Below are 25959 nucleotides of genomic sequence, written 5' to 3'. Positions count from 1 at the left end.
TAGACTTATTTTATCCCCAACCCCACAATAGGAAAGAATGCACAACACCAGTGAATCTAAATATTGACAGTGACATGGAAATACTTCCTTATTGACGAGTTAGTGAATTAAATCCGGCCTGAGTAACAACAGTGAAGACTGAAATTCTCCAGCTAAAGGCTGGCCTGCCAACTTGCTTCAACCTTGACCTGAGTGGGAGAGTCATGCTGCAGCTGCTAATGACAGTGCTGGTGGTTTCTGATGTAAGTACCTATCTACTAGTAACAGGACTGATACCTCAACTCATGTCACGTAATCCAGTGCCCAGCCGGCAGAGAGTAAAGAATAAAACTCCATCTACATTGGGAAACTGGCCCATTCCTGCCAACACTTGTCTGCAATGGAACCTTCTGAACTGGTGATGAAAAGGGTTTTACTTCTAGTGTATGTAGGATAAGAGCAATTTGAGCACCACTGCAAATAACTGCGTATTGCTTTATTTCCATCTCTTTTAGGGTATGCCTTCACGGGATCTGGAGGTGTAATTTCCAACACGAGAAGACATACCAGCTAAAACAGAAGTGTAGCCACAGCAGCAGGAGGAACTCGCCACCTTGCATACCTAGGGTCTCAGATGGGATTGTACGTGGGACTGCTACACTTTCATTTTTAGCACATTAGCTTGATCACACCTAGCGCGGGTATGTCTCCTCAAGCTGGAAATTACATCTTCCAGCTCTATGGTAGACATGCCCTTACTTTCAGCCTTACGTCCCCCTCAATAATGTAAGCAAAAATCCTCATCAATCCACCGACCATACTCCTTCTAGGTCTCTAAAATTATTCCTGAGTCCATCAAAGCCTCAAATATTCTTGGTAAGTCTCAATCCCACTTTCTGTAACTGTGAGGAAAACAGTTCTGTACCATCGACGCTAGCCATGAAAGCATTCTCAACACTCGTTCAGGAAGATCCATTGCTGGCAGCCGCCATCATCACTTTGTAGCATAGACGAGGCTCTTGAGTCATTTCAGGACCCTGGGTCAAGCTAATGACACACGCCATATCCCTGTACCACGCTCTGGCCACCACTGTACTTTTTAAACTCTGAGTTTTCCCTGACTACCCAACCATATCAACTAAATATACCTCCTTTGAATATTAACATATCTTCTAACCCCCGACCTGATCCTACTTCCATGTAAGTCAATGGCTAAGCATAAGAACATAAGAATGGCCATACTGGGTCAGTCCATCTAGCCCAGTATCCTGTCTTCCAACAGTGGCCAATGCTCCAGAGGGAATGAACAGAACAAGTAATCATCTACTGAGCCATTCCTGGTCGCCCATTCCCAGCTTCTGGCAAACAGAGGCTAGGGACACCATCCCTGCCCATTCTGGCTAATAGCCATTGATGGACCTATCCTCCATGAATGTATCTAGTTTTCTTTTTAAGCAACTATTGACTTCCATGGGAACAAGAGCAGGCCTTTGATTTATAAATAGATGTAGATCTCCTTTGTTGCACAGCATTCTTTTGAACCTGGCCAGACCCAAATATGGAATGCAACGTGTGACCGAGACCCAAAATGAGGGGCACCCAAAAAATATTCATGCATGAAATTTAAAACACCGTCAGACTCCTTTCAGTTTAAGAACTCTTTCTATAATCTCAGGCCCATGATTCTCTATTGCTGAAATAAAGAATCTTCAAAGTGAAGGAACATCAAATTTGTAATACTGGGATACAAATAAGTGACTGTTCCTTAGAATGAGGGACCACTGATGGGCATGCTAAATAGTAACATCCACTGGAATCTGCTATGACATAAAGAAACAAAGTGAATTAATAATGTATCATTTGTTTGTATCAGCGATTCAATCATTCTTTATTGCTAGGAATTGTATTTGTTTTTTCCAAATTAACTTATTACAATTTTTCGGAGAATCTTGCAAGGTAGTTTAACTGTACAGCAAGCTGGGCAATCCAGAGCTTCCGGAGGATTGGACAAAACTTTCCATTCCCCTGTCTTTTGGTCTAAGAGGTAGGCATTTGGATTGACAGAATAATCTTCAGGACGCTTGTCACCTGCACAAATGATGCCTCCACACACGAACACCTTGTTGTCACCAATAGAGCATACTGCATGAGACAAATCCAAAGTATAGTTATTTGGCAAGAGAGGCACAGTGTTCGTGGACTTGTTGGCTTTAAGCTTCTGCAGGTTTATGTTCAGACTTTGTCTGTGGCTCTGTATGCTCAGGATGTTGTCCTGTTGAAAAGACAACAGAGGTTTGTGATTGAATTCAATGGGAAAGGTGAGGTATTGTACCACTTCTCCTGTCTGAGTGTCAAAGCAATCCACCATCCCTACTCGGGAGAAACGTCCATTGACCAGGCATCTTCCCGTCACAATATAAATAGACTTGTCTTCCTTTGTGATCAATGCAGTTGCATCCATAGGAATGCTCATCTTCCCAGCCAGTGTCCACTTCTCTTTCCTCTCGTCATACTTGTAGATGTTAGAGACATATTTTCTTGGGGCTGTGCTGCCTCCTACAGAGTACACCACTCCCCCACACGTCACCATGGTATGGAAGACCAAACCTATGGGCAGATCAGGCAGTTTAGTCCAGGAGTTGTTATCTATATCATACCTCCAGGCAGTCTTTAAGCCAGATATCTGCTCTGTTGTTCCTCCAGAGACGTAGATGTACCTCCCTACTGCAGCTGCACTGAGAGCGGCTGCTTTATACGGCATCTCTGTTAGTTTTAGCCACATGTTCTCCTCAATAATATAAGCAAAAACCCCATCATTGAATCTACCATGCTCTTTCTGGCCTCCTAAAATCACCACTGAGTCCATTAAGGCCCCCTTTCTTTGGAAAAGCAGCAGACTTTGAGGAGTTTCTTGCTTTCTGTCACTCAAAATGGTCTCCATCTGGGCCAGGGGGCCAGAGTGACTCTCAAACAGCAGCACTTCGCGGCTGGCAGCCAGCAGCGTCTTGGTCGAGACACCAGTTAAATGAATGTAGGGGAAAAACTTTTTGAAATACTTATCTCTTTCTCCCCGTTTGTGTTTCACCCACTGGAGCAGGGCAAGGAAGGCTTGATCCTCATTCTGCACGTGAAGGTTCTCGTCCTTTAGCAGCTTGCCAAAGATCTGGTGGGGGCAGTGCAGGAGGTCTGAAATTCCCTCTGGGCCCGACCAGTAGTGGAAGTTGTCACGGATACCAGCGTAGGCACTGTTTGCCACCTCTTTCAGCTCATAAGTGTTGGCTAGAAACAGGTAGCACAGGCAGTTGTTCTTCTTGAGGGACCTAAGGAGGAAGTCAGAGCAGTGGGCTCTTAGAGACTCTGAGCTGAAGTAGTTAGCCCCCTTCAGCAACTCCTCCACATTCTTCTCAGACACCAACACCTTACCAGTGTAGAAATAGTCCAGCAGCTGCTCCACCAAGGTAGGATTCAGGAAATTAGCATCGATGATGATAAAGAGCTCATCACCAATCTTCATGTCATTGCTTGAGATCAGATTCTTCACGTGGGTAGACACAGCTGCCAAGACATTGAGGTGGGCAGAGAAGACCTGCTGGTCCACGCTGAGTACCACGTCGCAGAACTCCCTATTCTTTCTCTGCTTGTTGAGGGCCTGCAGGACCAAGCTGTTGTGGTTCTTTTCTGTGAACTGCATCCTCATGTTCTTAGTATGGTTGGGCAAGAAACAGGGATGAGAGTGCAAGCTGTAGGAGGACTACTTGTCAGGTGTTATGAAAGCCCCACTCGGTGACAGAGGAGTGATGTCATCAAGTATAGCGGCCAGGTCACAATTCAGCACCTGTGACATGTAGAAAAAGAGTCTTTTAACAATCTGGCTAGCTGTGATATAGAGAGAGTATGACTTGCTGTAGTATCCAGGCATGGAAATAGTAAAATAAGAGAGGCACAAGACAAACCAGACTGGGTTCTTCTCTCACCTACCTGGGGTAAGAGCTATATATGCATTTATATAAAATCATTTTTGCCCCATCACTATGGCTAGGTTAGGCGTTTGCAGGAACATGCATTTTGCACTGAGCTTTCAAGGTGGTGGATCTGGAATGCATTCTGGTCTCCCCTGGTAGATTATTTCGCTGTGTAGGGTCCAGTACCCAATTCACCCTGCCTTCAGCTGCCAATGTTCTTACTCTAGGAGCATCTGTGTCCCCAAGAAGCACTGTGGTCTTATGAGCAGGTAACCTGGCTCCAGCCCATTAAAGACTTTGAGGTTAGGACCGGATATTGAAGTGGGCCCATTCCCAGAAGGGGAATGTGGAACTCTGGTGTCATGTGTTTCTTGCAACTCAGTAACAGGCTGCTGCCAAGTGAAAAAGCTGGAGTTTTGGGTTGGCCCTCATCGATCACCCCAAGTGGAGGGAATTACAGTCACACGATCTAGAGGTGACAAACATGGATTGTGAGATCTTTGTCTGATCAAAGAGGTGAAGTCTCCTGTATCTGCAGAGGTGGAAGAAGGCATTCCTGGTATTGTTGTTACCTGGTTCCCAAGAAGCAGGGATGAGTCTTGCAGTGCTCCAATGCTTCATGTTACCTGGGTAATCTTGACAGGTGCCTTTGGTGGTCATGTTTTTTTAAGATTCTCAGATTGTTTACCTCTTCCTACCAGCTATCACTTCTGTCTCACCTGGACTGAGCTTCAGTCAGGGGCTTGTCTCCTGTAGGCATTGTGATGTCTGTGTCTCATCTGTGGGCTTATCTCACATAGGCTTTGTGACACCAGCACTGCTGAGAATGAGCTGTAAAGCCTGTTGTTGACATCAGCATATTGATAGCACTGGAGTCTATGATGCCTAATGATTTTTCCTAAGGTTGTTGAAAAGGAGAGGGCAGGACTGATTCCTCTGTGAGGGCTTGGAGACAAGGAGCTGTTGCCCATCACTACTCTCTGATCTGTTGGACAGAAGCGACTGGATCTAGATTTGAATTATACTGCTCACCCACACAGGTAATGAAAGCAGGTCAGTAAGACCTTGCAGCTGACACCTGTGAATCAGTCAAGAAGTATGAGCATGGAGGTTTCAGCTCCATCCACAACAACAAGGAGACCATAAGTGCAACGAAACCCATTTCTGTATTGTGACCTGCTCTGAACCCTGCTCGTGAAGGTTCTTGGATGCTGGCAAATGTACATTCTATTGGAGTTACATCACTGATAACTTAGTTTCTCCTCCCTTGGTGTTCACACCTCAACTGCTAGCAGAGCACCTCACCCTCCCTGATTGAACTAACCTCATTATTTCCATACTGATTTATACCTGCCCCTGGACATTTCCATTACTTGCATCTGAAGAAGTGAGGTTCTTACCCATGAACGCTTATGCTCCCAATACTTCTGTTAGTCTTAAAGGTGCAACAGGACCCTCTGTTGATCATTGATAATGTTTGTATGATTTTACTTAGGTAGGGCAGGTGGTGAGCTGTGAGACTGTTGTTGTCCAAAGCTGGTTTCTGGAACTGGCTGGACTATTAGATGCTACAGGAATGTGGGCAGATGGCCTTCCCTGTTAAAAATTTTGACTTAGCTAGTTTTTGCTGGATTTCACCAGCCATGATGAGTAGGGATATGATTTCTGGAAGTCTTTCAGAGTTTCTAGTGTAACCGTGGTCCAGAATGCTTGCTATCCCGGCATAGTTCTATTAACTTCAGTAGGATTACATTCCATAGTAAGCACTAGGCCTCGGAGTAAGTAGTTGCAGGACTGGGTCCTAATTTTGTCCATTCACATTTGCAATCAAAGAGTCTACTTACATGAGTACGGTGAGCAGGACATGGCCCACTCTCTGTCATGAGGCTTCATACCTGCTGGAGAAACTCAAACGATTCATTTCTGTGTCTCTACAAAATAGTGGCTATTTTTAAAATAAGAGATGTATAGATTAGTGGATTTACAAAATAGATAGATAGATAGATAATTTAAAATTCCCCTCTGCTTTCTTTTTCTTTTTCCAGGATCTGGTCTCTTTCACACGTGATCGCTCTCTCTTCTTTCTCTGTTTTTGCCTCACCTCTTTCTTTCTGCTCTGAAATATTAAGGCTCTTCTTCCATGATAAAATGTCTACAGTTTTGAAATCTCAGTTCTTCAAGTAACTGAAGATTTATAGTGATCCCTTTTAATATGATTTGTTCAATATGTACATTAGCTTGTAAGCTAGCCTTTCTCAGGACAGACAAATCAGCAGTATTGTTCTCTCTTGACCCTTCACCTAGTCTCCCAACTTCATGTCTCTTCCCCCTCCTGCTACACTATGAAAACCTCAGCATTTTTGGAGATTGCAACATCAGAAATAAATCAGCCAATCATCACATTCCCCTTCTTCTTCTCTCTTCCCAAATTGCTGCCTCCCCTGTGGGATTCTGACATCAGAAACAAGTCAGATAACAATGTTGTAATATTGAGGCAAGACATCCAATCATCACCCGGATCTCTATTCCTTCTCTTCTCCTCCTATTCATAGTGTCTTCTGATCCTTTGCACACTTCAATCCATCTGTCTCACATTTAACCTTTCTTTACAAAACAAAGGCCTTGCCCTGCAACCCTTGTTCACAAGAGCCGTCTCCTTGGCCTCAGAGCAGTAAGGAATAATCACCTGAGTAAGGGTCTGTGGGCTGGCGCCCCCCCAGTTTGTCAGGGCCCCCCTTTGGACAGACAGGGCATTGTGTAGAGTCTGCTCAGAACAGAGTAGGAGGTCAGTTCACCATTCTTGTCTGAGTCTCTGCAGGCCTGTTCTGAAGGCAAGGATGTTAATTCCTGTCCCATTGGGGGAGAGGGGGGTGCAGACTTCCCTTCTGTTTATCTGGGGTTTATCTTGCCCTGACCCTCGAAGGGCCTGGAACCCCTTTTGCTCTTAACTCTCTGTTAAGGAGTAAGTAGGGGAATCCAGCCCTCCCTCCCCCCCCACTCCACTGGGTTCCAGCTCAGGGCCCCTAATCCAGGCAGGCAGAATCAGTCCTCCACAATTCTCCTGCCTTCCCCTGAGCTCCTTCCTCCCTCTGTTGGTTCTGTAGGCTTCTGCAGCCTGTGGCTCTGGTTGGCTCTTCTCTGGGTCTTTGTCACTGTGCGGCAGCTGGCTACCAGCGTCTTTCTCTGGCCTGTTTGTTCCTCTGGTAGTCGTCTTTCTGCTTCCCAGCTCTTTTGCTCTCTGAGTTTCTGGGAGGCTGCCCATCAGCACTGGCCAGCAGTTTGACACCCTGGCACCCCCTTATTCACCACTGTCATGTAATTAGGATATGTTTTGTACAAAGTATGCCTTGTGAGGTATCATTCTAAAAGTCTTGCTCTGCTAGACATTAATACCTCATTGGATTGTATGTGCTATCATCATATGTGAAGTTATGAGGTTTGGCTATGTATGTGTTACTGAAACATGTGAGGTTGAAAACACCCACAAGCCTTTCAGGTACACCAGCAAAAAGGCCACACACTGTTAATGGCTCATTGAGAAAATGCACACAAACACAAGGATTACCCCAGGAGCTGTGTACAATAGAAACCTCTCAGAGATAGCACTACACAATGGGAACTGTTTGATCCAGGTCATAGAATCACAGAATATCAGGGTTGGAAGGGACCTCAGGAGGTCATCTAGTCCAACCCCCAGGTCACAGCAAAAGAGCTTTCCAGCAAGTGGGGAAAAGATATCAAAGGGGGAAAATGACATCACAATGGTACCTCACTCTCCCTACAACACACCTGGAAACACTCGAGGAACAAAGACTGAACGGGGATTCCTGGCCTGTGTATGAAAACCTGGGAAACCCAAGCTGCACAGCAAAGGCAGCTTGTGCCTTAAGAATCTGCTAGCCTGTTTCTCACTCAGGGTGAGAATTTGCTAATTCATATCCTACCGATCTAGTATATTAAGCATAGTTTACGGTTTTGTTTATTTAATAGTAATCTGCTTTTATCTGTTTGCTATCACTTATAATCACTTAAAATCTATCCCTTTGTAGTTAATAAACTTACTTTATGTTTTAATCCAAACCAGTGTGCGTTTGACTAAGGTGTCTGGGGAAAATCTCAGCTTAGTTATCACAAGTGTGCATGGTCCTCTTCACATTGAGGGAAAGGCGGACCGGGTATTAAACCCATCTACTGTCCAGATTTGACCAGGGCAGGACGGTACTGCTCTGGGGTCCTAGGCTGGTGGTTAGAGAGCCTGCACGTAACTGCAGCTGGGTGTGTCCCTACCTGTGTGAATGCTGGTGAAAGTGTAAGCTTGGAGGGTTTTGCAGCTTGTCACAGCAACACTGTATCAGAGGGAGCCCAGACTGGTGGGTCAGAGGGCTCAGTGGTACCCCTGTTCCAGATGGCACCCCGTAGGCAACCCATCACAAACAGTACCTGCATTAACCTCTTGGTTGCCATGCCAGCCTGGGATATACACACCCCATTGCAGGATTGGGCCCCAAATCTTTGCTCCACCTTTTTTGATGCCCACGTATCTCTGCATAAATATACAAATTGATTTACCGTCTACTTGTCCAAATCAGATCAGAGGAGACATAGTTTGCTGCAGAGAGAAATATACAAAACAGATCCATAACGGAACACACAATAAACAGGGCATGCCAGTTTGTGTGACCAGTGGAAATTGCAGATAAAAACATTTTCTCCTTCAGGTGATGATTCAGATTAAGAACGTTGTTATAACTATGTTCTAATGGAACATGGAAAAAGATTGCATGACAGATCATCCTCAAGGTGTATTCACAGATTGTTAATCTGCCCATGATTCCTTTTTGATATGGGGTAGCATTAATGCTCAGAATGAATTACCGAATTATAGAAGTCCCACATCTCTGAAATCAGACTGTGCTGGGTGACAGGTGACACCACTAGTCAGGACAATCAACAGACCAAAGCACAGTCATTCAGACCAGCACAAGAGGCAAACAGCTGTGGCGGTGAAGAAGCTTATTGGGGTGATTAGATGTAAAGGTGGAACAGACAAACAGGATGCAAACCTGTTTAACCACAGATTGAGGAATAGATCCAATGGAAAAAACAGCATGTGATCATGTAATTGAAGACTTTATCATAATGCATATGTGCATACTGCTTAGCCAGTCCCAGTCTCCCACCCCTGGCTTCTTGCCTAATCTGTCTCTCTGCTGCCCACTGTCTCCCAGTCCATTCCCATATCCTGCCTCGCTCTCAGTCCCAGTCTCCTTGCCCAGTCTCCCCCACCCCAACTCCCAGTTTCCCTCTCTCTCCCCAACCAGCATCCAGGCCCAATCTCCTCGCTTGTCCCTTCTGCATTTGAATCAGGCAGCTTCCTCCTTCATGCTTTCTGGTAGGTCACTGAGAGCATAGGAGAGAAAGGCTCCCTGTTTTCTATTACAGTTCCAGACCCAGCATGGCCTGGCACAGTCCAGAGCAACAATTGCAGGGCAAGTCCAGCTCAACCACCGGCTGGAGCATGCTGAGTGTGGATGGAATTTTCAGAGAATTTAGCTTCTAAAATCGAAGTCTGTAAAGAGCACGTGCAAACTGTTATTTTCAAAGGCCACATTTGAGCAGATTTTCACAGGAGAAGCAAAAGTCACATTCCAGACACTAAGGCCACCTCCCTGTCAAATGTCAAGTTCCTGCTCCAAAACATGGTGGCACTAGATCATTTCAAAGGAAAAGTCCCCAAAACCTTTTAACGTGAGCTAAACATCATATTTTTCCCTAGCCTCAGTCTCAGAAACAGCTGAACTATTTTGGCTAAAATTTTCCACAAAAATTCACCCTGAGGCAGACATCCAGCATGGAAAATTTTGCCAGAATGGTTGAAGTTTGGTAAAGTTATAAGCACCTAAAAACAGAGTCTTTGAATGGGAAGTGACAGAGAAGCTTAATAGCACCTATAATTTCTAATGGGAGAAGGGAAGGTCCAGGGGGTAGGGTGCTAACCTAGGATTCAGGAGAAATGGGGGTCAAGTCCACAGGCTCCTTTATGTGACCTTGGTCAAATCACTTCGTGTGTCTGCCTTAGTTACCCATCTGTAACATAGCACCTGCCTAGGCACAGGGCTTTGTAAAGATAAATACACGATAGGATGTGAGGCACTCAGATTCTATGGCAATGGAGGCTATATAAGTACCTTAGAATGTCTTGTTTTCCATTAAGTCTTAGGCTGTTGCTTAAAGAATTTCATACAGACTGTCCTGGTGAGTGAAACCACCTCCAGCCTCTAACAAGAGGCAAGAAAGGATATATGGAACCTAATCAAAACTCAGGATTCTTGGCCTGACTGCCACAATCGAGGAAGTCCTCTCCTCTGAGGTACGAGCTTGCAAGGCTGCAGTCTGATGGACTTAAGGGAAACACCTACGGATGTCAGACCTGAGCCGAATATAAGGGGAAAAAGAAGATGGGGGAAATGAGTCCCAGCTACAGCTGCTCTGCTAGTGCTATCAGGTAGGGAGCTACATCCGAGACAGCTGCCTTGATCCTAGGCAATGATCTTCAGAGGCAATGTTCAAACAGGCTTTTGCAATGGGGGGGGGGGGGGGGAATCAAACTCAGCCTCACACTTTCTCCTCTAAGCAGTTAGAAAAGATTTCACAACTCCCATGAGGCTGCAAAAGCCTGCACCTAACCATGTGCATCCATCAAAGGCTTTAGGAATCTTTGAATTGCTAGAAAGTATTAAAGCTTTAAAAGAGCTCCAGTATTTGACTTGCAGTCAAACTGTACTGATAAAAGTGCACAGAGTGAAACATGGACACGACATTCTCATAGCCTCAGGTCACACATTGGCAGAATTTGGGTGGGATCTAATGACAGGGACAATTTCGAGCTGTAACATGAAGGGACAATATTGCCTGCGATTCTTGTACTGTTATCACTAAAGGTAAAGGCTTAAAGGTATATGTGTGTTCTGATTGTACACAAAAATATATATATATATTGGCAATACATATTGAGTGAAAACCCAGTCCACCTGAAGTCAAAGGCAAAATTCCCATTGACTTCAACGAGGGTCAGGATTTCACCCATTGCATATAGCGTTCATCAAAAAGCAATTGCACAATTGCTATTGCAAAGTACTTATTAGGGATTCTACAACTTGGAAGAGTTGAAAACTACTGGTTCTGGAGCTCTGTAATTCATAGAAATCGGGAATTCTTGTTCTCGAGGCATCTTTTACCTACTTACTTAACTGACAGGGTTGGGCAGGAAACTTGCCTCAAGCACAGGGTGTGCGCTAGTTCTGTGGAGGTGTGAAGAACTTGGCGTGTCTGTATGGGAAGAACTTGGCGTGTCTAATGATCCTCTAGGAAAGGAGGCATGGCATCGCCAGCCTATAATGCAGTAGCACACGCAGTCAAGTCAACGTCCTTAAAGGCTGATAGCTCTGCATCTGTCAAGACACAATGGAGAAGGACTTCATGGTGTATTAAAACTATGAAGGTCAATACATGTAGATTAGCTGCAGTGAGGACCAGTGGGTAGTTTTTATATGACAGAACCTGAACAAGAGACTAACCATATCAGACAACTTCCTTAAGAAACCGCTCCAAATATCACAATGTTTGGAGCACGGTTCTGCTCCATCTTTATTAAATGGTGTTTAATAAAGGTGCTTTAATTAGTTGCTCTGTTAATCAATTAAATTGTGTTGAGCCCCTCACTGTAATTATTTACATAGTTCCAAGCATACTTTGTATTAAGTTTACATTTGTAAATGATTTATCTAGAATTAAATGATTAAAAGATGTTTTAATAAATGTTTAATCAATTGTTATAGAGTCGAACACATCAATAGGTTGCTTATAACCGTCTATAATCCTTTCAAATGATGGGCTTATAACCATCTATAATACATATTACTTACATCTGTAACATGCTTAGAACATCTACTAATATTTTACTAACCCTCTATGAACTATTTATAAATGTAACCTTAATATACAGTGTAACCATTCCTCCTATATACAAAAGGGCCAGATTCTCAAGCAGATGTCAACTCAGCCTCTCTTTCTGAAGTGGCAGTTCTGCACCCACAAATAATTATGTCTTCTTTTGTTCTCACACTCTTTTGCAGGCACAACTAATGGTAGTTTTGATGTCTAACTACTTGACTTATCAGCAAAAACAAGTAGTATGTAGCTAATTACCCAGGAATTGTCATGGGCACAAAATAGCATGCCCAAATCACTAACAAATTAGATCCAGAAAGTGTGTGCTTCTATAATGGGTGTATGTACAGAAGTATTCCTATTTTTATACATTTGCAGGCTTCTTTACTTAGTATGTATTGTTAAGTACTAGAGACAGCACTAAACTTATCTTTTAATTTCCCCTTGTCTTGTGACTGATTATTCACAGTTTCCAGAGATTATAACCTGGAGGCTTTTAGCCTAATAACACGACCCTTAAGACAATACTCTGGTACAGCTAATATAGAAGGCTTATGGAAATAACCATCTGTTCTGCATGGCTTATACAAACAAATCAAATAATAATAATACTTAGCATCTGTACCATGTTTTCCATCATCCATACATCTTGGTGCATTACAAAATTAGGAAGCCATTATTATCTTCAGATGGGGGAACGGAAGCACAGTGTTCCATTCTGGCAAGGGTATTCGCAGTTTATAAAACATACCGAAAGTATTTCTTAGGCCTTGTCTACACACAGTCTTTTGTACCAGTAGAACTATTTTGGTTAGGGTTGTGATTTCTCTAATGATATAATTATACCAGTACATCTTCTAGTGTGACTACAGTCATACTGGTAAAAAGGTGCCGTATGGTAATACAGGTTATTCCCCTTCCCTCTGGGTATTGCTATACTGGCATAAGGCACCATTAGACTAATACAAATGTGTCCACAGTAGGGTGTGTGCGTATAGACAAGGGCTTTTGTGACAAAGACTTGAGTATAGACAATAACTTGGTGAACCAAGCCCAGACTCTGCAGAGGTATGTGCCACAACTAACAAGAGGTGCTGACTGCTCCTATTTTGAGCCCTTCAAAACTTCACAGACTGAAGGAGTCTTTCGGAATGTGATACCAATATTTATGTGCCTGCAATCCTTGCCCCTCTGTTCACAGCTGATTCCTACTCCTAATAGAAATAGGTTCGACAAAGAAGCTCTATTTGGGAGTTGGTCAGAACAAGGCATACATCAATACTGCTTTCGCAGCACATGCATGGGCCTGTTTGGGACTTGATACCAGGAGCTAACCAGAACAGGATGCTAATTTTAGGTCCCCATGTATGTTGACTTTCAGTGAAGTGTATTGGAACGCAGGATGGGATACAGATAATACAGACACTCTGATCCTCACAAATAACATACTGTAGACCTCTATGAACAGTGTCTCTGATCCATGAAGATATTTTTACAGTGAAATAATGTTCCTTTTCCCCCAGCTTCCAGCCCACAGGCTTCCTGCAGCCCCGGGAGCTTTCTGGGCTGAACAATCTAGTGTGATTTAATGTGTATTTTCGTATGAGCATGACAAAAATGCAAAACTATATCGTTTTACAGCATTGTCATGGAAAAGCTAAACATGAAAACCAAGCTGACTCAACTCATGGAGTGTCAAATTCAGTTCCTCCAGGAAATCTATTTCCTTTTAAAATTAGCATATCGCCACCTAATGGAACAAGGAGGAAAACATTCAAAACCAGGAAATAAGGTGTACATTTTTAATAGTGGGGCAATATTTTCCCCTAGGTTTTAAAAAAAGCAATCTGAAAAAAAAACAAAACAGAAATTCCAGCACGTGTTGTGTGAGGAGTGGGCTCTAGTGGTTCCAGACCCTTCTGCCACTGCACCCCACAAGCCTGACCCTTTCAGCCCCATCCCCTCTAGCTTGTCCTTATTCCAGTCCCAGCCTCCCCCAGTCCTACACTTGACTCCATGACCCAAGTTCAGTCTCCCCTTACCCCACCTCGGTTCTTTGGCCCAGTCTCCCTATATCCCTACTCCACGCAGGGCCCTAGGTGCTTTGTTGCCCAGGGGAGAAAATGTTTTCAGCACTGCCCCCTACCACCCAAAAGGGCTCCTACCCCCCCTCCCAACACCTCACCTTGTTGATGATTTTAGGGTTACCATACGTCCTCTTTTTCCCGGACTTGTCCGGCTTTTCGGCAGTCAAACCCCCGTCCGGGGGGAATTGCCAAAAAGCTGAACACGTCCGGGAAAATGGCGGCTCTGCTCCTCCCCGACTCTTTGGCTCTGTTTAAGAGCCGGGCTGCCCGAGCGCTACCGGCTTCAGGCAGCCCCCGTGCCTCCAGACCCTGCGCCGCCGGAGCCCGGGAGGGGAAGTGCCCGGCTGGGGGCGCAGGGTCCGGAGGCATCGGGGCTGCCCAAAGCCCGAGCGCTACTGGCTTCAAGGTTTGTCAGGCAGCCTCCAGACCCTGCGACCCCGCTGGGCGCTTCCCCTCCCGGGCTCCAGCTGCGCTGGGGAAGCGCCGGCCAGGGGCACAGGGTCTGGGGGCTGCCCAGCAAACCCTGAAGCCGGTAGCGCTGGGGCAGCCCTTTCCCCGTGGCTGGGAGTGGGAGGGAGGAGGGGGCGGAGTTAGGGTGGGGAAGGGGCGGAGTTGGGGCAGGGCTGGGGGTGGTGAAATGGGCAGGGCCAGGGCCCGTGGAGGGTCCTCTTTTTTTATTTATTAGATATGGTAACCCTATGATTTGGTGCTCCCAAATGTTGGCTCCCTGATTGCCTGCCCCTATGACCAGCCCTGTCATGGGTCCCCTCCCCAGAGCCATCCCTTGGGTAGGGCAAATCGGGGCGACCACTCCGAGCCCCTCGCTTTGGGGGACCCCACAGGCTGGTGCGATTGGCTGGCATGGTTGGTCCCAGGAGAGACTAATCCGTCACTTCTGCTCTGGGCCCTGCACTTTGGGGGGGCCCGTGGGCCGGTACGATTGGCTGGTGCAGTTGGTCCCGGAAGAGACTAATCCGTCGCTTCTGCCCCAGGCCCTGCACTTTGGGGGGGCTCCATGGGCCAGTACGATTGGCCAGCGTGGTCAGTCCCGGAAGAGACTAATCTGTCACTTCTGCCCCAGGCACCCCTAAGGACGGCCCTACCCCTCCCTGGCTACTTGTCCTAGTCCCAGTCTCCCCCATCACCACTCAGTACCACATACCATCCCAGACCCCCCAGCATTTTCACATGCCAGTCCCCACCCCACCACCTCATCTGAGTCCCAGTCCCTCCCACCTCAGCTCCCTATCCCAATCCCTGTCCCCCAGTTCCTCCTTCGCCTTGTTACTCCCTGGGCTGTGGGCACCAAGGTCTCCTTGTGTCCAGCACCACAGTAACTCCTGGCTATAGAGGAACTGCAGGGAAAGTCCTACTCCACCGTCACAGTCCAAGACACCGAGGAGCTGTGATGGGATGGAGCATGCTCAGTGCAGATGGACTCTTTGGAGAATTTAGCTGTCAAACACTAACATGTCTCTGCTGAGCATGTGCAAACTGAGATTTTTCAGAGGCTCAAAACTTGGCCAGTTTTGAGCGTTTTTTCATAGGAAAAGCAAAAAGCACACCCCTGACATGAAAGCGACGCGCCAGCCAATTTTCAAGTCCTGCTTGAAAGCCTGGAAGTGCCATAGTTGCTCAATGAAACAACTGTAAGAATTTTTTAACATGGGCAAAATAATGTATTTTCCCTAATCTTGTTCTGAGAAATGGCTGGTTTTTACTGTTCTTCTGAAAAATAACTGAGCTTGAGGCACACACCCAACTTGGGAAATTTCAGCCCGAACAGATGAAGTTTAACAAAGTTATAAACAACTGAAAACAGGGTCTTTTAAGAAAAGTGTCAGACAACCTTAACTATGGGCAGAGCTGCCTGCGCTGTCTATAATGTGCGTGAAAGGTGACAAATTAACATCCCCGAAGAATAAATGCTTCTATCTGGGTCTGATCTTGGGAGGTCCTGAGCATTCTCATTTCCAGGAGACTTTAATGGGAGTTGAAGGTGTTTAGCTTTTCGCAGGATCAGTCCCTATATCCAGAGACTCTGAGCAATAGGTGCAGTGGCAATGCAAGCTGCCCCATGAACACCCTTTGGAAAGCGAAATGGTTTCCAACCTGGCCCCATATCACTATTTCCAAGATCAGCCTCACTATGAATGTCAGGTTTCAGAGTAGCAGCCGTGTTAGTCTGTATCCGCAAAAAGAAGAACAGGAGGACTTGTGGCACCTTAGAGACTAACAAATTTATTAGAGCATAAGCTTTCGTGGACTATAGCCCACTTCTTCGGATGATATGCATCCGAAGAAGTGGGCTATAGTCCACGAAAGCTTATGCTCTAATAAATTTGTTAGTCTCTAAGGTGCCACAAGTCCTCCTGTTCTTCTTTTTATGAATGTCAGGTTTCAGCAGCTTTAACAGACACTTCATGGTGTGCCCTTGTTTCCACCCTAAGGGCCTGATCTGACTCCCAGGGAAATCAGTGGGAGGCTTTTCAGTGACGCCGGTGGTTGTTGGATTGGGCCTTACATAAGTGAATTACATTTGGCCTTTGCTTAGTGAGATATCAGAAACCTTCAACATTACACCTCTACCTCAATATAACGCTGTCCTCGGGAGCCAAAAAATCTTACCGCGTTATAGGTGAAACCGCGTTATATTGAACTTGCTTTGATCCGCTGGAGTGCGCAGACCCGCCCCCCCGGAGTGCTGCTTTACCGCGTTATATCCGAATTCGTGTTACATCGGGTCACGTTATATCGAGGTAGAGGTGTATTTTCCTGGTTGGTTCCGTTAGAACAAGGGTCTCAAACTCCTGGCCCGCGGGCCACCTGCGGCCCGAGAACCTCCCCACTGCGGCCCGCGGAGGAGAGACGCAGGCAGACACGCTGCCGGAAATGTCTGCTGTAGGCGCCGCCCCCTGTGGCTCCCATTGGCTGGGGGAGAGGGACAGAGATATCATCGTTAGTTGCCGGGCAGAGTCAGCATCACCGGTTGCCGGGCAGGGTCAGCCATGGAGCCATTTTTCCACAATGAATATAAACAAGTCAAAATACCAAACACAACAATCTGACGCACACCTTGCTGCAATCCTGAAGGTTTCAACTGCTCAGTCATGGAGGCCAAACATCAACAAACTGACAGAACTGAAGCGTTGCCAGGTGTCTGGCAAACACTCAAAACTCTCTGGCAGGCGAAGAATTGTATAAAGTCGTATGACAGTTTTATTATTTCTAAGAAAATCAAAATAAAAAATACAATATCAACATTTTAATTTTTTTTAGTCAAGATTTCAGTGCCCTTGCCTGCACTGGTTCATCTCCCCCCTGCTACACTTCACTAGCAGTTTGTGTCAGCCAGCGGCTCTTGTCTGTGGCTTGGCATCCAGATGTTCTCATTTACTTATCACAGAGGGGAGTAGATGAACTACCTCGTTAAGGACAATTAATAACGGTCTTCCAAATTTTCATTAAAAGGAGAGAGCGGCAGTAATTAATCGTATGCAGGTGGGTTCCACTGCATGGAGTGTGGCTACTATCACACATCTCCCAGTACTGCCAACTCCAAGCCTTTGAAAATTGTGAGTCAGATCTCAAAAAATTATGAGCTTTTTTGAAAAAAGTCATGTTGTTTCTCATGTGCTTTCTGGCTTTTTTCACCTAGGGGGAAGCCTCACACCCTCAATTTGTGTGTGACCGTCTCGGGTTCAAAATTCAAGCTTCAATACCTTCTCAAAAATGCAGATGTCCCTATCGCACGCTCCGAGAGGACAGTGCTTACTTTCTGTATCCTCTGGGTATGGAGGGTTGCCAACCTTAACAATTTTCCTGGTGTCTCCAGGATTTAAAGATTAATCTTTAATTAAAGATTATATCATGTGATGAAACCTCCAGGAATACATCCACCCAAAACTGGCAACTCTGGGGAGCTGCCATTCTATGCCCTTCCTCCCCCTCCCTCTCTAGACAAGGCAGGAAACTTCACATTCACCTGCCATGTTCCCCAACAGTCTCTTATTCCCTCCTACTTCCTACATTCACCTACCCCCATGTTTCCTTCCTTCCCCCTCACATTCCCCTACCCATCACTCTCCGCCATGCCACATTGCCCTGCAATCCCCTCAGTCTGCCTCCCACTCCCCAATTTCCCCTGCACCCCTCAGCCTGCCTCCCACTCCCCACATTCACCTGCATCTCTCTCCCTCTGCCTCCCGCTATCCAAACTCTGACTGGGATACATTCCTGCCTAGTTTCCTAACACATTCCCCTTCCTGGCATCTCATTCTCATTCTTGGCACCTCCACATTCTCCTGTTCCCTATCTGGCCCTTACAGGGTGATTAAAAAGCCACCATGTTCCCTGAAGCCAGCCTGGGTCCCACCCTGTATTGAAAACAATGGGAGATGGAGGCCATCTCTGCTGGGAACAGCTTTGCTTTCCCCTGAAAGGTCAAAGGGACATGGCAGCCATCTTGGCCATCCTCGGGGATAGACTGTGGCTTTAGTTCTATAGGTAGGAATAGATGGCTGACATTTGGGATAAAAACAAAACTACACACTGTAGTAAGATGAGGCCCTGAAACATAAACTCTTGTATCAAAGGCCCAGTCTGAGGCCTGAAGCCTGAACCAAAGTACTTCCAGGCATTGCTAAGCAAAAGCTGGGCTGTGAGCCAGAGGCAGGTCCCACTCACAGAAGTTGGCAAGAAGAGGGCTGCTAGAAGCAGGTGCATCCACATATAAGTGCTAATAAGAGGAACTTGTGCCAAGATGGCACCTGGACATCCCGATACAAGGACACTCCACACAGAATAACAAGGAACAGGCAGGTGCATCTTAAAGACAGGGTCAAAAGGACAGCATGATGGATAGATCTGTTTGTTTGAAACAACATGATCAAAGGGGGAGACAGCACCCTAATGAGTCAAGGGGCTGTACCTCAATACGTCAGTAGGGATGAGTAATCTGTCCTGTAACTGTATAAAAAGAGGTCCCGGAGTGCACATCTTTGTCTGGGCTAGGGGGCAGTGGAAAGTCCCGCCACTGACTGAGCCGGCCAGGGGGCACAAATTCGTAGTATGTCTTGTAGAGTCTACGGGAAACCATTACTGTGCTTCGTTTGACAATAAACCTAGCTCGGGTTCCTTCGTACCTTACTAGAGTCTGTGGTCTTTGGGGGTTCTCTCGGGGGTCTGCTATGTCAACTATCTGCGCAGAGCCGGGGCAGCACACAGAGGGTACACGCACGCAGCCGACTGTTATCATCATCAAACAAGGGCAGAGCATGACACCGGTAGCTACTGACAACACACACTATTGAAGAAATCCATGAGAACCCTTGAAAAAATAATATTGCCAGATTCACTGTTGTGTCTTTTGCCCTTTTCATAATAAACATGCTATACAGGAATTACACGGGTAGTGCAGGGTCCAGATAACTGTGTTCAAGGCCTCGCTGCATATACACGCTACTGCTCTGGCTGGTTTCTGGCAGCTTCTAAAACATGCAAAATGGTGAGGCTCACAAACTATTTAAATGGCTACTAGCCTATTCTTACACACTATAGTCCCAATAAAATCATGAATGTGGGCTACATTGGGGTGCTGAACCTTTACACAGCAAGAGTTTCTCTATTTATGCCACTTCCACCTCTATAAGCCAAATTCATCTCTGGTTTAAGTAGGCAAGACTTCTGTTGATTTCATTGGAAGTTGCACCTGCTTACACAGCGGGGCTTAATTTGGTCCAGTATATTTTAAAGTTGTCAAGGTAACATAGACACCAAGATCTCTTTTATATTGCTGATATAATGCAGCCTGTTGAAGGCTGAACAATTTGGGCAACATACCCACCTATGCCCCCATTATCAACATAAAAAAGTGTAATGTATAACACAAGCTGAATTTTATATTCAACAGCACTATTCTTTAAAGCAGAAATCCCCAATCTGTGCGGCGATCTCCCACAGGGAGGTGCGAAGGAACATTTGTCAGGGGCGTGGCTGGGGCCTGGGTAGGGTGACCAGATGTCCCGATTTTATAGGGACAGTCCCAATATTTGGGGCTTTGTGTTATATAGGTATCTATTACCCCTAACCTCCTGTCTCTATTTTTCACACTTGCTGTCTGGTTACCGTAGGCCAGCTCCCACGGGGTCAGGGAGGGAGCACCACCCAGCTCCGCTCCTGGCCCTGGCTGCTGGCCCCATGCCCGAAGTCCCAGCTGCTGGTCCTGCTCCCGGGGCTCCACTCACAGCCGTGGCTGCCGGACCTGCGCCCAAAGTCCCGGCTGCTGGCCCTACGCCTGTGACTCCGACTGATGGCCCTGCTCCCGGGGTCCTCGCTGCCTGCCCCATGCCTGTGGATCTGACTGCCGACCCTGCTCCCTGGGTCCTGGCTGCCTGCCCCACGCCTGTGGATCTGACTGCCAGCCCTGCTCCCGGGGTCCTGGCTGCCTGCCCCACGCCTGTGGCTCCGACTGCCGGCCCTGTTCCCGGGGTCCTGGCTGCCTGCCCCACGCCTGTGGCTCCGACTGCCGGCCCTGCTCCCGGGGTCCTGGCTGCCTGTCCCACACCTGTGGATCCGACTGCTGGCCCTGCACCCAGGGTCCTGGCTGCCTGCCCCACGCCTGGGGATCTGACTGCCGGCCCTGCTCCCGGGATTCTGGCTGCCTGTCCCATGCCTGAGGATCTGGCTGCTGGCCCTGCTCCCGGGGTCCTGGCTGCCTGCCCCACGCCTATGGCTCCGACTGCCGGCCCTGCTCCTGGCTGCCTGTCCCACGCCTGTGGATCTGACTGCCGGCCCTGCTCCCGGGATTCTGGTTGCCTGTCCCATGCCTGGGGATCTGGCTGCTGGTCCCACTCCCACTTCCGGCTGCAGCTGCCAGCCCCAGCCCTGCACCTGGGGCACCGGCTGCTGGCCTCAGCCCCCAGCCGAGGCTCGGCTCCCGCCCCTGCCTCCAGCTATGGTGCCAGCCTCAGCCCTCTTACCCGTGTCTGCGTACCCCCTCCCAGAGCCATGGCCCTGCTCCTGGCCCCACCTCCGGGAGCGGGGAGGGTACAGGTGGGGGAGGCATGAGGTAGAAAGTTTGGGGACCACTGCTTTAAAGAATAGCAATTCTGCATACATAACAGAAACAAGTAGAGGTAACATAAATCCAGAGACTAACAAATGTTATTTGGGCATAAGCTTTCGTGGGCTAAAACCCACTTCATCAGATGCATGGAGTGGAAAATACAATAGGCAGGTATAAATATACAGCACATGAAAAGATGGGAGTTGCCTTACCGAGTGGGGGGGTCAGTGCTAACAAGGCCAATTCCCATCCACATCCACCCTAATTGAATTGGCCTCGTTACCACTGACCCCCCCACTCAGAAAGGCAACTCCCATCTTTTCATATGCTGTGTATTTATACCTGCCTACTGTATTTTCATTCCATGCATCTGATGAAGTGGGTTATAGCCCACAAAAGCTTATGCCCAAATAAATTTGTTAGTCTCTGGATTTATGTTAAATAAATAAATTAATGGAGATATCCTATCTCCTAGAACTGGAAGGAACCTTGAAAGGTCATTGAGTCCAGCCCCCTGACTTCACTAGCAGGACCAAGTACTGATTTTGCCCCAGATCCCTAAGTGGCCCCCTCAAGGATTGAATTCACAACCCTGGGTTTAGCAGGCCAATGCTCAAACCATTGAGCTATCCCTCCCTTACCACTACTTGTTTCCATTTGTTAGTCTCTAAGGTGCCACAAGGATTCTTTGTTGTTTTTATTTAAAACAGAGTATTCCATAGAAAATAAAAGAAACTGAGATTAAAGGGAGTGAATAAACAATTCCACATCTTACAGTCACACAAAGTTCAATCAAGGATGAAGTTGAGAGCGGGATCATTCATCAAACAGAGATTCCAAGTGCCCACACTTTAACAAGCATATCATTTTTTATTGCAATTAAAAGATGTTCGTTTGTACTGAATGATCGATGACATATTAATTTTTCCTAAGGTTAAAATGCAGTAAATGCCAGTAAAACACTACCACACCCAACAAATGCAAATATACTGCTCATTATTTCTCTTGTTAACATAGCTGACCTGAATATCTGACCTGTGTTGACACAGAAACCTGCTGTACAAATATAAGAATCAGCTTTTTATCTCACTAATGCAAATGCCTACCACAACGTCATCATTCTTTAAAATTTTGGGTGGAAAGTCAGTTAGACATTAGTATTTTCTCTTGCTACATTCTGAATGGTGAATCCTCATGGAAGAGGAGCATTTTCCTTACATCGCCTTTGCTTCTGAAATAAAGCCTTCACACATTGGTAGAAAAGAGCTTTGGTACTAAATCTGCCAATAAAGAGCCCAGCCTGGAATTACTGGACCTAAAATACTTGGAGACCTGTAGGGGCAAAGTAAAATGGAATAGGGCCCAGCTCCCTCAATATGTTAGGCTTCCTTACTCTCCTTTCCCTCCCAATTCACTCAGCTGGAAAAACTACACAAAGTTCAAGGCAGTGGAGAATCAGGGCCCGGGGGCAGCTCAGGCAGCCCGTGTGCCAGTCACATCGGCCGCTGCTGGGGCAATCTCGGGCCACCGCCCCTCCCACCCCAGCAGCAGCAGCAGCAGAGTTTGGGTGTGGGAGGGGGCAGGAGGTTGGGGTACGGGATGGGGTGAGGTGGGCTCTGGGTGGCGCTTACCTGGGGGGGCTCCCCGGAAGTGGCGACATTCCCCTTGCTGGGAAACATTAAATAAAACACAAACCGAAAACAAAGGGCCTTATTCATGACTGACAAGATATTTGAAATTTCAGAAACATACGATGTGAAGAATCTTATCTAATATTTCTGAGGTGCTAGGTTCCAGCAACAACAGGTGTTTTAAACCATGCTTCGTCAAGATTAGAGTGGGATGTTTGGGGTAGAAAGGTATGTATGGGAGTGTGCCATCCATGTATCAGGAGACCCCATCTAGTAGCTTGTTTGGACTATCTGCAAATATCTTTAGGAAATGCAGATAGATCACAAGTGGTTCAATTACCAAAGTGTGTGTGTGTGTATGTGGGAGGGGGGTTTAAAAAAAATCCAATGGAATGTTTCCATTCATATTATTTCATATAATTTGATCATGCCCCTCTTATTAACAATTCTGTCCCCTTTAGCTAACAATTCTAATTATGACATGTGAGACAGAAAAGAATCCAGATGGCTCTCCCATAGCTGCATTACCTTTCCAGGAGAAAGTAGTAAAGTTGTCCTTTTGTGACTAAAGTAAGCAGCCAGGACTCTGAACACATACTGGGAGTGGGGCTAGTGAGTTAGATGACATCATTTCAATAGTCACTTGCCTGAGCACAAATGGTTCCTACCTAGGGTGACCAGATAGCAAATGTGAAAAATCGGGACAGGGGGTGGGAGGTAATAGGAACCCATATAAAAAAAAGCCCCAAATATCGGGGCTGTCCCTATAAAATCGGGACATCTGGTCACCCTATTCCCACTCCCATCCCCCAAAGGAACTTGACAATGGGAGGGGAGGCTAAGAGTGGGGACCAAGTAGAGGGTGGGTGGGGCATTAAGTGTTTAAATTGCCTGGCTCACTGGGGGTGTCAGTGCTGTCAACCGCAAACATTAAAAATCATGTCAGCCTCCCTCTGCCCAAGAAATCATGAGACTGGCTTTAAAAAATCATCCATTGCTGCATGGGTAATCCTTGCTACCATAGGCGCCGATTCTGTGGGTGCTCCAGGGCACCCACATCCTCCAGGGCAGGAGCACCCACGGGGAAAAATTAGTGGGTGCTCTGCACCCACCAGCAGCCAAGCTCCCCTCACCCCCCGCCCCACCTCCTCCTCCCCGTGAGCACACCGCGTCCCCTCTCCCTCGCCTACCTCCCAGCGCTTCCTACCCGGCTGCCACCAAACAGCTGGTAGCGCTGGCACGCTCCCGGGGGGTGGAGGAGCGGGAACGTGGTGTGCTCGGGGAGGAGGCAAGGAAGAGGCGGTGCCAGGGCAGGGATTTGGGGAAGGAGTTGGAATGGGGGCGGGGTGGGAAGAGGCGGGGCAAGGGCGGGGCCTCGTGGAAGGGGTGGAGTGGGGACGGGACAGGGACCAGGGGGCGGGGAGGTGGTCCAAGTACCCAGGGAAAAGAGGGGAAGTCGGTGCCTATGCTTGCTAGCATGGATGGCACGTCTCTATACACCAATGATAGTGTAGCTGCCTGCCTCAAATATTTACAAAACAATGGACAACCCTCCAATATCCACCCCAAACACACTGCCAGACTCATCCATTTCATCCTCACCCATAACAATTTTACATTCAACAACAGTTTGTCAAAACCACGGGTAAGGGTTCCCCAATAGGCCAACCTCTTCATGGATCACTGTCATAACTGTAAAGGGAAGGGTAACAGCCCTCCTGTGTACAATACTATAAAATCCCTCCTGGCCAGAGACTCCAAAATCCTTTTACCTGTAAAGGGTTAAGAAGCTCAGGTAACCTGGCTGACACCTGACCCAAAGGACCAATAAGGGGACAAGATACTTTCAAATCTTGGTGGGGGGAACGCTTTTGTTTGTGCTCTTTGTTCTGGGGGTTGTTCGCTCTTGGGACTAAGAGAGACCAGACATCAATCCAGGCTCTCCAAATCTTCTGAACAAGTCTCTCATATTTCAAACTTGTAAGTAACAGCCAGGCAAGGCGTGTTAGGTTTATCTTTGTTTTCTCAACTTGTAAATGTACCTTTTGCTAGAGGGTTTACCTCTGTTCGCTGTAACTTTGAACCTAAGGCTAGAGGGGGTTCCTCCGGGCTCTTTGAATTTGATTACCCATAAAGTTATTTTCCATCCTGATTTTACAGAGATGATTTTTACCTTTCGTTCTTTAATTAAAAGCCTTCTTTTTAAGAACCTGATTGATTTTTTCTTGTTTTAAGATCCAAGGGGATTGGAGCTAGACTCACCAGGAATTGGTGGGGGGAAAAGGGAAGGGAGGGAATGATTAATTCCTCCTTGTTTTAAGATCCAAGGGGTTTGGATCAGTGTTCACCAGGGAATTGGTGGAGGAGTCTCTCAGACTAACCAGGGAGGGAAAGGTTTTTTGGGGGGGAAGACAGAGTTTCCCAAATAACTAATAAATCATTTGGGTGGTGGCAGCAAAAGCAGATCTAAGCTGGTAGTTAAGCTTAAAGGTTTTCACGCAGGTCCCCACATCTGTACCCTAAAGTTCAGAGTGGGGAAGAAACCTTGACAACCACCTTGAAGAAGAATTTCCGGACAAACATACCAGGATCTGTATGACATCTCCGAGAGAGGTCGATGATATTTTCTGGACAGATGGTTTAAACGTGGAAGGGGTGGAGTGGGGACGCGACAGGGACCGGGGAGGTGGTCCAAGTACCCAGGGAAAAGAGGGGAAGTCGGCGCCGATGCTTGCTAGCAGGGATGTCACGTCGCTATACACCAATGATAACGTAGCTGCCTGCCTCAAATACTTACATAGATTTCCACCACAACTCCAGCAACTCCCACCCAGCCATTAAACTGTCTCTGGGACCCTCCCACACCACTTCCTGGCCCAAACTGCCCACGGCAGCAGGGGCTCCGCGGAGACAGGCCTGGGCGGGCATGTGACGCGCCGTGAAGGCGGAAGGGCCCGAAAGGAGGCGCTGACCACAGACGGGGTGACACGTGCTTGGGGCGCGCGGCCAGACTCCGTTGTGACCAGGTTTCCGCTGATGGGGATCACGTTATTCAGAGCTCTGGCGGAGACCTTTTCTCGGGACCGCCTGGGCCCCGCTCCCCACTGCCATGCGCTGCCCGTAGCTGGGCTAGGCCCCGGCTGGGTTACCCAGGCAACCAGCCCCTCAGAGGGCGCGCGGCTCACACCGCACCTGCCCGGCCGAACCGGAACCGGACCTTCCTTAGCCCCACCCTGCCGTGTGCGCATGAGCCGCTCTGATTGGCTGGGCGGCGCCGGCGTTCG

At 47.2% G+C, this 25959-nt stretch overlaps 1 protein-coding gene across 2 annotated transcripts; it reads right to left on the bottom strand.

Moving 5' to 3' along the window:
• Nucleotides 1-1838: 1838 nt before the first annotated feature.
• CCIN (calicin) lies at nt 1839-25860 on the bottom strand. 2 transcript variants are annotated; one of them, XM_065549777.1, is made up of 4 exons: nt 25261-25860; nt 11188-11392; nt 8511-8550; nt 1839-3814 (listed from the first exon to the last, which is right to left on the bottom strand). In XM_065549777.1, the coding sequence occupies exon 4, from the start codon at nt 3674-3676 to the stop codon at nt 1901-1903; it is 1776 nt and encodes a 591-aa protein (XP_065405849.1). In that variant the 5' UTR covers nt 3677-3814; nt 8511-8550; nt 11188-11392; nt 25261-25860; the 3' UTR covers nt 1839-1900. The 2 variants fall into 2 exon arrangements, with proteins under 2 accessions (XP_065405849.1, XP_065405850.1); XM_065549778.1 differs by lacking the exon at nt 25261-25860 and adding an exon at nt 16607-16837.
• Nucleotides 25861-25959: the final 99 nt, after the last annotated feature.

The sequence above is a fragment of the Chrysemys picta genome, chromosome 6 (assembly GCF_011386835.1).
Source record: "Chrysemys picta bellii isolate R12L10 chromosome 6, ASM1138683v2, whole genome shotgun sequence".
Lineage (NCBI taxonomy): Eukaryota > Metazoa > Chordata > Testudines > Emydidae > Chrysemys > Chrysemys picta.
Note: the sequence above shows the minus strand (reverse complement) of the source record. Positions and strands in the feature narration are given on the sequence as shown.

Excerpts from the sequence above, each read along its gene's own strand:
- CCIN (XM_065549777.1), bottom strand. The coding sequence starts at position 3,676 with ATGAGGATGCAGTTCACAGAAAAGAACCACAACAGCTTGGTCCTGCAG.